At 54.9% G+C, this 12,295-nt stretch overlaps 2 protein-coding genes across 8 annotated transcripts in view; one reads left to right on the forward strand and one right to left on the reverse strand.

The window, feature by feature from the left end:
• The first annotated feature begins 1,051 nt into the window (after positions 1-1,051).
• cfi (complement factor I) lies at positions 1,052-11,672 on the forward strand. The gene is made up of 16 exons (XM_056443363.1): positions 1,052-1,304; positions 1,413-1,675; positions 1,789-1,942; positions 8,947-9,010; positions 9,084-9,249; positions 9,313-9,494; positions 9,583-9,684; positions 9,751-9,867; positions 9,953-9,973; positions 10,085-10,105; positions 10,271-10,404; positions 10,508-10,611; positions 10,715-10,819; positions 10,927-11,102; positions 11,181-11,431; positions 11,537-11,672. The coding sequence occupies exons 1-16, from the start codon at positions 1,254-1,256 to the stop codon at positions 11,603-11,605; spliced, it is 1,980 nt and encodes a 659-aa protein (XP_056299338.1). The 5' UTR covers positions 1,052-1,253; the 3' UTR covers positions 11,606-11,672.
• Position 11,673: 1 nt separating this feature from the next.
• Positions 11,674-12,295, reverse strand: part of LOC130212226 (calcium uniporter regulatory subunit MCUb, mitochondrial-like) — a 9,055-nt gene continuing 8,433 nt past the window's right edge. For 3 of the 7 annotated variants that reach the window (XM_056443415.1, XM_056443414.1, XM_056443412.1), the window contains exons 8-9: positions 12,076-12,192; positions 11,674-11,889 (exon numbers count right to left, since the gene is read on the reverse strand). In XM_056443415.1, coding sequence (XP_056299390.1) covers positions 11,821-11,889; positions 12,076-12,192 — 186 coding nt within the window. In that variant the 3' untranslated portion in view covers positions 11,674-11,820. Of the gene's footprint in view, positions 11,890-12,075; positions 12,193-12,295 lie in introns of those variants that run through there. The other 4 variants (XR_008835249.1, XR_008835247.1, XR_008835248.1 and 1 more) reach the window with 2 other exon arrangements.

Raw genomic sequence — 12,295 nt, forward strand, 5'->3', positions numbered from 1 at the left:
TCACTTGAATTGTCTAATTAACTCGAAACACCTGCAAGGGTTTCCTGAGCCTTGACAAACACTCAGCTGTTATAAATCTTTTTTTTTACTTGGTCTGAGGAAATATTAAAATTTTATGAGATAGGATTTTAGAGTTTTCTTAAGCTGTAAGCCATAATCAGCAATATTAAAAGAATAAAAGGCTTGCAATATTTCAGTTGATTTGTAATGAATCCAGAATGCATGACATTTTTGTTTTTTTAATTGCATTACAGAAAATAAAGAACTTTATCACAATATTCTAATTTTCTGAGACAGTCCTGTATATATATATATATATATATATATATATATAGTTATACTGGTTTAATGCCAGGTGAATTTAATTCTTCTTGTAAACGTCTTTTCTTCATCATCAAGTTTTATTTTATTATTAATTTTTTTAATTCAGCGATAAATAATCGACATCGTTGGAACTTTAATAAACAAGGAGAAGAAACTCAAAATGCTATAAAGAATGTACCTGAAGACCAAATGACGTGTGGAGGGAACTCCATGGAGTCACGCTGTTGCTCCTGTGTTGTTGTTTGTTTGTTTGTTGGTGCGAGGCGTCCAGCTGGAGGACGTTCCTCGTGGAACCAGTAAATATTACAAATAAACAACAATATATGATGTCATCCGTTATCTTTAAGTGTTGTTGTTGTTGTGTCGTACACTCTGGTAAACGGGTTCTAAATGAGCTTCTACACAGAATGATTTCCTTCTGAAGAAACCGCTTGACAAAAGTGTGTGTGTGTGTGTGTGTGTGTGTGTGTGTGTGTGTGTGTGTGTGTGTGTGTGTGTGTGTGTGTGTGTGTGTGTGTGTGTGTGTGTGTGTGTGTGTGTGTGTGTGTGTGTGTGTGTGTGTGTGTGTCCGGTGGCTTCCTGATGTTTTTGTTGACCGAGTGTTGATCATTAACTTGTTTCTTCGTGTTATTAATAAAGTTATTGATCTGGAGCGATCCCGATCAGCTTCACGCTGCCGGCCGATTTAAACCTCCGAGTCACGTGACCCGCTTTTTATTCTGGAAACAACCAAACACGGTCGGGTTCAGACCGCGACCTTCAGGGCCCGGTCGCGACCTTCAGGGCCGGGGTCACGGTGCCGCCCCCCTGGTTACTGGGTGACGGGTTCTCTGAGCCAATGATTGACGGATGATGTCACCGGAGGGCAGCAGACGCTCGCCCACAGAACAAGGTTCTCCGTGTCTGCAGCGGAACGTTGGATCAACGAGATGAGGGCTTCGGTTCTCCTGCTGCTTCTCCTGGTTCGGAGCTCTGAATCGGTGAGTCGCCTTCTTGGTGTTATTGTTTATATTCCATCACGTTCGCCACGATGTCTCGCGGTGGATCTGCGTAGCGCCTCACCTCTTGTGTTTGTATTTGTTCTCCAGCAAAGCTATCAGCCCAAATATGATACTCCAAACCACATGGAGCAGAAAGCACAAGTCCCAGAGGTACCACAAGACCCCCCCTCAACCCCCCTGGTGACCAGCCTGGACCCCATGGACCCCACAGACCCCAAGGACCCCATTGACCCCAAGGACCCCATGGACCCACCATCCTCCAAGGATCCCACAGTCCCCACGACCCCCCCGGCCTCTGAAGCACCCAAGGAAGACGAGTTTGTGGGTCCAGCCGAGTGTCTGCAAAAGAAGTCCGTGTGTTTTGGTTCCTCAGACGTCACATTTGTGTTTTGCCTCTTTTGCTTTGGTGCATTGGAGTCTGAACGTGACGTCCAGGACAAAATCACGTCTCTCTCTTTTAAAGGTTGACCCGTGCGTCATGTGACCTGGTGTTTTGCCCTCCGTGGCAGCGCTGCACTGAGGGACGCTGCTCCTGCAAACCCCCGTACATGTGTCCGGTCAGGGGGGAAGACACGGTCTGTGGGCTGGACCACCGGACCTACCGCTCCTACTGCCAGGTAGCATATCACCTGGCGGGGGGGCGGGGATCGACAGGCGGGAGGTAGCTTGTCATCAGGAGGGAGGTAGCCTGTCGTCAGGTGGGAGGTAGCTTGTCATCAGGAGGGAGGTAGCTTGTCATCAGGTGGGAGGTAGCTTGTCGTCAGGAGGGAGGTAGCTTGTCATCAGGAGGGAGGTAGCTTGTCATCAGGAGGGAGGTAGCTTGTCGTCAGGTGGGAGGTAGCTTGTCGTCAGGAGGGAGGTAGCTTGTCATCAGGAGGGAGGTAGCTTGTCATCAGGAGGGAGGTAGCTTGTCGTCAGGAGGGAGGTAGCTTGTCATCAGGAGGGAGGTAGCTTGTCATCAGGAGGAGGTAGCTTGTGGTCAGGAGGAGGTAGCTTGTCGTCAGGAGGAGGTAGCTTGTCATCAGGAGGAGGTAGCTTGTCATCAGGAGGAGGTAGCTTGTGGTCAGGAGGGAGGTAGCTTGTGGTCAGGAGGGAGGTAGCTTGTCATCAGGAGGGAGGTAGCTTGTGGTCAGGAGGGAGGTAGCTTGTCGTCAGGAGGGAGGTAGCTTGTGGTCAGGAGGGAGGTAGCTTGTCGTCAGGAGGGAGGTAGCTTGTGGTCAGGAGGGAGGTAGCTTGTCGTCAGGAGGGAGGTAGCTTGTCGTCAGGAGGGAGGTAGCTTGTGGTCAGGAGGGAGGTAGCTTGTCGTCAGGAGGGAGGTAGCTTGTGGTCAGGTGGGAGGTAGCTTGTCATCAGGAGGGAGGTAGCTTGTCATCAGGTGGGAGGTAGCTTGTCATCAGGAGGGAGGTAGCTTGTCATCAGGTGGGAGGTAGCTTGTGGTCAGGAGGGAGGTAGCTTGTCGTCAGGTGGGAGGTAGCTTGTCGTCAGGAGGGAGGTAGCTTGTCGTCAGGTGGGAGGTAGCTTGTCGTCAGGAGGGAGGTAGCTTGTCATCAGGTGGGAGGTAGCTTGTCGTCTGGAGGGAGGTAGCTTGTCGTCAGGAGGGAGGTAGCTTGTCATCAGGAGGGAGGTAGCTTGTCGTCAGGTGGGAGGTAGCTTGTGGTCAGGAGGGAGGTAGCTTGTCATCAGGAGGGAGGTAGCTTGTGGTCAGGTGGGAGGTAGCTTGTCGTCTGGAGGGAGGTAGCTTGTCGTCAGGAGGGAGGTAGCTTGTCGTCAGGAGGGAGGTAGCTTGTGGTCAGGAGGGAGGTAGCTTGTGGTCAGGAGGGAGGTAGCTTGTCGTCAGGTGGGAGGTAGCTTGTCGTCAGGAGGGAGGTAGCTTGTCGTCAGGAGGGAGGTAGCTTGTCGTCAGGAGGGAGGTAGCTTGTCGTCTGGAGGGAGGTAGCTTGTCGTCAGGAGGGAGGTAGCTTGTCATCAGGAGGGAGGTAGCTTGTCGTCAGGTGGGAGGTAGCTTGTGGTCAGGAGGGAGGTAGCTTGTCATCAGGAGGGAGGTAGCTTGTGGTCAGGTGGGAGGTAGCTTGTCGTCAGGAGGGAGGTAGCTTGTCATCAGGTGGGAGGTAGCTTGTCATCAGGAGGGAGGTAGCTTGTCATCAGGTGGGAGGTAGCTTGTCATCAGGAGGGAGGTAGCTTGTCATCAGGTGGGAGGTAGCTTGTCATCAGGAGGGAGGTAGCTTGTCGTCAGGAGGGAGGTAGCTTGTCATCAGGAGGAGGTAGCTTGTCATCAGGAGGGAGGTAGTTTGTGGTCAGGTGGGAGGTAGCTTGTCATCAGGAGGGAGGTAGCTTGTCATCAGGTGGGAGGTAGCTTGTCGTCAGGAGGGAGGTAGCTTGTCGTCAGGAGGGAGGTAGCTTGTCGTCAGGAGGGAGGTAGCTTGTCGTCAGGAGGGAGGTAGCTTGTCGTCAGGTGGGAGGTAGCTTGTCGTCAGGAGGGAGGTAGCTTGTCATCAGGAGGGAGGTAGCTTGTGGTCAGGAGGGAGGTAGCTTGTCATCAGGTGGGAGGTAGCTTGTCATCAGGTGGGAGGTAGCTTGTCATCAGGAGGGAGGTAGCTTGTCATCAGGAGGGAGGTAGCTTGTGGTCAGGAGGGAGGTAGCTTGTCATCAGGTGGGAGGTAGCTTGTCATCAGGAGGGAGGTAGCTTGTCATCAGGAGGGAGGTAGCTTGTCATCAGGTGGGAGGTAGCTTGTCGTCAGGAGGGAGGTAGCTTGTCGTCAGGTGGGAGGTAGCTTGTCGTCAGGAGGGAGATAGCTTGTCGTCAGGAGGGAGGTAGCTTGTCGTCAGGTGGGAGGTAGCTTGTCGTCAGGAGGGAGGTAGCTTGTCATCAGGAGGGAGGTAGCTTGTGGTCAGGTGGGAGGTAGCTTGTCGTCAGGAGGGAGGTAGCTTGTCATCAGGAGGGAGGTAGCTTGTGGTCAGGAGGGAGGTAGCTTGTCATCAGGTGGGAGGTAGCTTGTCGTCAGGAGGGAGGTAGCTTGTCATCAGGTGGGAGGTAGCTTGTCGTCAGGAGGGAGGTAGCTTGTCATCAGGAGGGAGGTAGCTTGTGGTCAGGAGGGAGGTAGCTTGTCATCAGGAGGGAGGTAGCTTGTCATCAGGAGGGAGGTAGCTTGTCATCAGGTGGGAGGTAGCTTGTCATCAGGAGGGAGGTAGCTTGTCATCAGGTGGGAGGTAGCTTGTCATCAGGAGGGAGGTAGCTTGTCGTCAGGTGGGAGGTAGCTTGTCGTCAGGAGGGAGGTAGCTTGTCGTCAGGTGGGAGGTAGCTTGTCGTCAGGAGGGAGGTAGCTTGTCGTCAGGTGGGAGGTAGCTTGTCGTCTGGAGGGAGGTAGCTTGTCGTCAGGAGGGAGGTAGCTTGTCGTCAGGAGGGAGGTAGCTTGTCGTCAGGAGGGAGGTAGCTTGTCATCAGGTGGGAGGTAGCTTGTCATCAGGAGGGAGGTAGCTTGTCATCAGGAGGGAGGTAGCTTGTGGTCAGGTGGGAGGTAGCTTGTCGTCAGGAGGGAGGTAGCTTGTGGTCAGGTGGGAGGTAGCTTGTGGTCAGGAGGGCGGTAGCTTGTCATCAGGTGGGAGGTAGCTTGTCATCAGGAGGGAGGTAGCTTGTGGTCAGGTGGGAGGTAGCTTGTCGTCAGGAGGGAGGTAGCTTGTCGTCAGGAGGGAGGTAGCTTGTGGTCAGGAGGGAGGTAGCTTGTCATCAGGAGGGAGGTAGCTTGTCATCAGGAGGGAGGTAGCTTGTCATCAGGTGGGAGGTAGCTTGTCATCAGGAGGGAGGTAGCTTGTCGTCAGGAGGGAGGTAGCTTGTGGTCAGGAGGGAGGTAGCTTGTCATCAGGAGGGAGGTAGCTTGTCATCAGGAGGGAGGTAGCTTGTCGTCAGGTGGGAGGTAGCTTGTCATCAGGAGGGAGGTAGCTTGTGGTCAGGAGGGAGGTAGCTTGTCATCAGGAGGGAGGTAGCTTGTCATCAGGAGGGAGGTAGCTTGTCGTCAGGTGGGAGGTAGCTTGTCATCAGGAGGGAGGTAGCTTGTCATCAGGAGGGAGGTAGCTTGTCATCAGGAGTGAGGTAGCTTGTCGTCAGGAGGGAGGTAGCTTGTCGTCAGGAGGGAGGTAGCTTGTCGTCAGGAGGGAGGTAGCTTGTGGTCAGGAGGGAGGTAGCTTGTCATCAGGAGGGAGGTAGCTTGTCGTCAGGAGGGAGGTAGCTTGTCATCAGGAGGGAGGTAGCTTGTCGTCAGGTGGGAGGTAGCTTGTCATCAGGAGGGAGGTAGCTTGTCATCAGGAGGGAGGTAGCTTGTCGTCAGGAGGGAGGTAGCTTGTGGTCAGGAGGGAGGTAGCTTGTGGTCAGGAGGGAGGTAGCTTGTCATCAGGAGGGAGGTAGCTTGTCGTCAGGTGGGAGGTAGCTTGTCGTCAGGAGGGAGGTAGCTTGTCATCAGGAGGGAGGTAGCTTGTCATCAGGAGGGAGGTAGCTTGTCATCAGGAGGGAGGTAGCTTGTCGTCAGGAGGGAGGTAGCTTGTCATCAGGAGGGAGGTAGCTTGTCATCAGGAGGGAGGTAGCTTGTCATCAGGAGGGAGGTAGCTTGTCATCAGGAGGGAGGTAGCTTGTCATCAGGAGGGAGGTAGCTTGTCATCAGGAGGGAGGTAGCTTGTCGTCAGGTGGGAGGTAGCTTGTCGTCAGGAGGGAGGTAGCTTGTCGTCAGGAGGGAGGTAGCTTGTCGTCAGGAGGGAGGTAGCTTGTGGTCAGGAGGGAGGTAGCTTGTGGTCAGGAGGGAGGTAGCTTGTCATCAGGAGGGAGGTAGCTTGTGGTCAGGAGGGAGGTAGCTTGTGGTCAGGAGGGAGGTAGCTTGTCGTCAGGAGGGAGGTAGCTTGTCGTCAGGAGGGAGGTAGCTTGTCGTCAGGTGGGAGGTAGCTTGTCATCAGGAGGGAGGTAGCTTGTCGTCAGGAGGGAGGTAGCTTGTCATCAGGTGGGAGGTAGCTTGTGGTCAGGAGGGAGGTAGCTTGTCGTCAGGAGGGAGGTAGCTTGTCGTCAGGAGGGAGGTAGCTTGTCATCAGGTGGGAGGTAGCTTGTCATCAGGAGGGAGGTAGCTTGTCATCAGGAGGGAGGTAGCTTGTCGTCAGGAGGGAGGTAGCTTGTCATCAGGAGGGAGGTAGCTTGTGGTCAGGAGGGAGGTAGCTTGTCATCAGGAGGGAGGTAGCTTGTGGTCAGGAGGGAGGTAGCTTGTCATCAGGTGGGAGGTAGCTTGTCATCAGGAGGGAGGTAGCTTGTCGTCAGGTGGGAGGTAGCTTGTCATCAGGAGGGAGGTAGCTTGTCGTCAGGAGGGAGGTAGCTTGTGGTCAGGTGGGAGGTAGCTTGTCATCAGGAGGGAGGTAGCTTGTCATCAGGAGGGAGGTAGCTTGTCATCAGGAGGGAGGTAGCTTGTGGTCAGGAGGGAGGTAGCTTGTCTTCAGGAGGGAGGTAGCTTGTCATCAGGAGGGAGGTAGCTTGTCATCAGGAGGGAGGTAGCTTGTCATCAGGAGGGAGGTAGCTTGTCTTCAGGAGGGAGGTAGCTTGTGGTCAGGTGGGAGGTAGCTTGTCATCAGGAGGGAGGTAGCTTGTCATCAGGAGGGAGGTAGCTTGTCATCAGGAGGGAGGTAGCTTGTGGTCAGGAGGGAGGTAGCTTGTGGTCAGGAGGAGGTAGCTTGTCGTCAGGAGGGAGATAGCTTGTCGCCAGGAGGAGGTAGCTTGTCATCAGGAGGGAGGTAGCTTGTCGTCAGGAGGAGGTAGCTTGTCATCAGGAGGAGGTAGCTTGTGGTCAGGAGGAGGTAGCTTGTGGTCAGGAGGAGGTAGCTTGTCGTCTGGAGGGAGGTAGCTTGTCGTCAGGAGGGAGGTAGCTTGTCGTCAGGAGGGAGGTAGCTTGTCGTCAGGAGGGAGGTAGCTTGTCATCAGGTGGGAGGTAGCTTGTCATCAGGTGGGAGGTAGCTTGTCATCAGGAGGGAGGTAGCTTGTCATCAGGAGGGAGGTAGCTTGTCGTCAGGAGGGAGGTAGCTTGTCATCAGGAGGGAGGTACCTTGTCATCAGGAGGAGGTAGCTTGTCGTCAGGAGGAGGTAGCTTGTCATCAGGAGGAGGTAGCTTGTCATCAGGAGGGAGGTAGCTTGTCATCAGGAGGGAGGTAGCTTGTCTTCAGGAGGGAGGTAGCTTGTCATCAGGAGGGAGGTAGCTTGTCATCAGGAGGGAGGTAGCTTGTCATCAGGTGGGAGGTAGCTTGTGGTCAGGAGGGAGGTAGCTTGTCATCAGGAGGGAGGTAGCTTGTGGTCAGGAGGGAGGTAGCTTGTCATCAGGAGGGAGGTAGCTTGTCATCAGGAGGGAGGTAGCTTGTCATCAGGAGGGAGGTAGCTTGTCATCAGGAGGGAGGTAGCTTGTCATCAGGAGGGAGGTAGCTTGTCATCAGGAGGGAGGTAGCTTGTCGTCAGGAGGGAGGTAGCTTGTCATCAGGAGGGAGGTAGCTTGTCTTCAGGAGGGAGGTAGCTTGTCATCAGGTGGGAGGTAGCTTGTCATCAGGAGGGAGGTAGCTTGTCGTCAGGAGGGAGGTAGCTTGTCATCAGGAGGGAGGTAGCTTGTCGTCAGGAGGGAGGTAGCTTGTCATCAGGAGGGAGGTAGCTTGTCATCAGGAGGGAGGTAGCTTGTGGTCAGGAGGGAGGTAGCTTGTCATCAGGAGGGAGGTAGCTTGTCATCAGGAGGGAGGTAGCTTGTCATCAGGAGGGAGGTAGCTTGTCTTCAGGAGGGAGGTAGCTTGTCATCAGGAGGGAGGTAGCTTGTCATCAGGTGGGAGGTAGCTTGTCGTCAGGAGGGAGGTAGCTTGTCATCAGGAGGGAGGTAGCTTGTCATCAGGAGGGAGGTAGCTTGTCGTCAGGAGGGAGGTAGCTTGTCGTCAGGAGGGAGGTAGCTTGTCGTCAGGAGGGAGGTAGCTTGTCATCAGGAGGGAGGTAGCTTGTCATCAGGTGGGAGGTAGCTTGTGGTCAGGAGGGAGGTAGCTTGTCATCAGGAGGGAGGTAGCTTGTGGTCAGGAGGGAGGTAGCTTGTCATCAGGAGGGAGGTAGCTTGTCGTCAGGAGGGAGGTAGCTTGTCGTCAGGAGGGAGGTAGCTTGTCATCAGGAGGGAGGTAGCTTGTCATCAGGTGGGAGGTAGCTTGTGGTCAGGAGGGAGGTAGCTTGTCATCAGGTGGGAGGTAGCTTGTCATCAGGAGGGAGGTAGCTTGTCATCAGGTGGGAGGTAGCTTGTCATCAGGAGGGAGGTAGCTTGTCGTCAGGAGGGAGGTAGCTTGTCATCAGGAGGGAGGTAGCTTGTCATCAGGTGGGAGGTAGCTTGTGGTCAGGAGGGAGGTAGCTTGTCGTCAGGAGGGAGGTAGCTTGTCATCAGGTGGGAGGTAGCTTGTCGTCAGGAGGGAGGTAGCTTGTCGTCAGGAGGGAGGTAGCTTGTCATCAGGAGGGAGGTAGCTTGTGGTCAGGTGGGAGGTAGCTTGTCGTCAGGAGGGAGGTCATCAGGTTCTGCACTGGTTCTTGGGGCATCCGGCCCCGGCTCCAGGCCTTGGGTCCCGTTCTCACGGTGCGGCCCGTGTTCTCCAGGTGATGGCGGTGTCCTGCCTGAAGAAGGGATCGGCCATGTCACACTTCGGGGGGCGTTGTGAAGGTTCGGCGCCGCCGTCCTCGTCGCAGCCGGACCTCTCGCTCACCTTTTCTCACCAACTTCTCCGTCACCGCAGCGAGTCGTCCCAAGTTCAGCAGCAGCGTGGACGTGGCCTCCGGGGTCGTCACGCTCTTCCTCCCTGACGCCGAGGGTCCCGGAGGGGGGGAGAACCTGCTGGTCTGCCCGAAGCTCTGGAACATGGCGGCCGCCAACGTGGCTTGCAAGAACAAGGAGAACCTACTGTGAGGGAACACGGGTCTATATCTACATGTGTGACCTTGTGTGACCTTTGTTTGACCTTTCAGCGGAGCAGTGACGGCCTACAAGAGAAACAACACTGACGTCAGTAAGTTGCCAAACCGCTGCGTTAGCGTCCGCTGCCAAGGTTACGAGACGTCGCTCGCCGAGTGCGTGATCTACGACAAGCGATCCGTTCACCGGATGGTCGCCGCGGCAACGTGTCACACGGCGTCGTTGGCGCAGCGCGGTCAGTCTGATCATCAGGAACACATAAAGAGAATACCCCCGTCCACCTGTAGGGGGCGGCGTGAGGAAGCCTCCGTGTTTGTTTTCAGACTGCGGCTTCAGGTGCGCCAACACGAAGTGCGTCTCCGAGGACCAGACCTGCAACGGGGTCGACGACTGTGGAGACCACAGCGACGAGATGTGCTGCAAAAGTAAACAAACACACACACACACCGGTCCGTGCCGCGGCGCCCTGACCTGAAGGTCGTGTCCTTCAGAATGCAGGAACGGAAGCTTCCGCTGCCGGACGGGCGTCTGCATCCCGGGAGACGCGCTGCGAGACGGACAGCAGGACTGTCTGGACGGAGCGGACGAGGCCCAGAAACCACGCCCACGTGAGTGACCTCTGCGACCTTCGTGACCTCCGTGACCTACATCATATATATAACACATATATTGTATATTTCTGTTCCTCCACAGTCCCAGCAGTGAGCCAGACAGGTACAGGCGACCTGAAACTGAGGAAGAGTTTGAATCTTCATCAGAAAGTGTTGTTGTTGTTGTTGTTAGACGGTGTGATGATCATTTGTTTTGTGTGTTGTATTTTTTCAGAGTACATCTCTCCCAGAACACGTATGTAACCGCAGCATCGACTCACACAACAACTCAAGGATGTGTTGATGTGTGTCTCTCTCTCTCTGTGTGTGTGTGTGTGTGTGTGTGTGTGTGTGTGTGTGTGTGTGTGTGTGTGTGTGTGTGTGTGTGTGTGTGTGTGTCTCTGTGTGTGTGTGTGTGTAGAAACCCGTGGGGACCGGGCCCTCCTGGTCTCCAGCCTGCTCTGTGGGGTCCCTAACTCCTCCACGGTGGACTCGGTGCAGATGGAGGAGCGGCGCCGCTTCAGGAGGGTTGTGGGAGGAGTCCCGGCCAACCCGGTCAGTCACATGACCTCACGACCTCCGCTAACCTTGCAGAGCGCGGCGGTACCCTCCCACATTTCCCAGCAGCCTCTCTGCCTCACACTGTGCTGTTCCTCAGACTCAGATCCAGTGGCAGGTCGCTCTGGTGGAGAACAGGAAGGTGGACTGTGGGGGGGCCTTCATCGGGGGCTGCTGGGTCCTCACGGCGGCCCACTGCGTCAGGTACCAGGACCGGTGGTAGGACTGGTACTGGTCGTAGTACCAGTACTAGTCCTAGTACTACGAGTGCTACTACTATTAGTCCTAGCCTCTGTCTCCCCTCCAGGCCCAACCCCCGAGCCTTCAAGGTGAAGTTCTCTCTGTGGAAGAAGTTCGGAGTTCAGGGAACGACGGACATCGTCCCGGTGGAGGAGGTCCTCATCCACCCGAGGTACGCCGGAGCGCCGCCGCCCTTCCCCCCGCTGCTCTTCCCCCGCCGCCCTTCCCCCCGCTGCTCTTCCCCCGCCGCCCGCTGACAGTGTGTGTGTCCACCTGCAGGTACGACGCCAACACCTACGAGAACGACATCGCCCTGGTGCGGCTGGAGCCCCTCCCCTTCCTGCCTCACTGCGTGGAGGACAACCCGGCCGTGAGCGCCGTGTGCGTGCCGTGGTCCGAGCGCCTGTTCACGCTCAACCACACCTGCAGCATCTCCGGCTGGGGGCGGACCGCAGGTGCGTCAGGCTCGCGCCCCGGAGCCCTGCGGCGCCGGCCCTGAGGTCAAAGGTCACATGAGTGTGGTGTGTTTGCAGACGGCCGGGCGGCGCAGGTGCTGCTGTGGGCCAACGTGTCCCTCATCGCCGACTGCCAGAGGTTCTACGGGGACCGCTTCAAGCCCGGCATGATGTGTGCGGGGGACCTGGACGGCAGCGTGGACTCCTGCCAGGGGGACAGCGGGGGGCCCCTGGTCTGTGAGGACGAGCTGGGCGTGTCCTACCTGTGGGGCATCGTCAGCTGGGGGGAAAGGTGTGGTCACCCAGGGTTCCCTGGAGTTTATACACAGGTAATAATGTCTGCATTCTCTCTCCTGACCACCAGGGGGCTCCTCTGGTTGTATAGAAGTCTATGCTTCATGTGTTAAAGCTGCATTCTCTCTCCTGACCACCAGGTGGCGCACTACTTTGAGTGGATCCGGCTTCACACCGGCTGGCCGGCCGTCACCAGGTTCAACTCCTGATCAGATGATTGATCTGTACTCCATTAAATATTTAATTAAATACTTCATTAAATACTTCTTGTCAGTCGTTCCTGTTTCATACTTTTTATTTTGTAAACAATTTTAATCGGTTTTAAAAGTTTTTTTAATCATCTGACAAAAGCAAGAAGATAAAAAAATTTTAAGAAAGAAAGATAATGTAATTGTGCAAAAGTTAAATGTAATAAAGTTAAACATCAGGCGGAGTGAGGCGGATCCTCCTGGAGCCGGATGGCCCGCCTCAGGGTCCGGAGCCCCGCCTCCACCTGCACACACACACATGCACATACACACACATACACACATTACATTAATGACTACTTAACTACATCTTTTTTTGTACCACAAAAGAAAATATGAGTGTGTATATGTGTGTGTGTGTATATATGAGTGTGTGTGTGAGTGTGTGTGTATTTATATGTGTGTGTACGTGTGTGTGTGTGTGTGTGTACCTTGGCCATCTCTTCTTTGAGGTCGTTATATTTGTTTACATTGAACTTCTGTTGCGTCGCCCCCTGGTGGAAGAAGTGGAGGAACTGACGGTCTCGCACATCTGGATAGATTAACTCCTACACACACACACACACACATATACACACACACACATATACACACACACACATATACACACACACACACACACATATACACACACACACAGACACACGCACG

Source organism: Pseudoliparis swirei, chromosome 21 (genome assembly GCF_029220125.1).
Source record: "Pseudoliparis swirei isolate HS2019 ecotype Mariana Trench chromosome 21, NWPU_hadal_v1, whole genome shotgun sequence".
Lineage (NCBI taxonomy): Eukaryota > Metazoa > Chordata > Actinopteri > Perciformes > Liparidae > Pseudoliparis > Pseudoliparis swirei.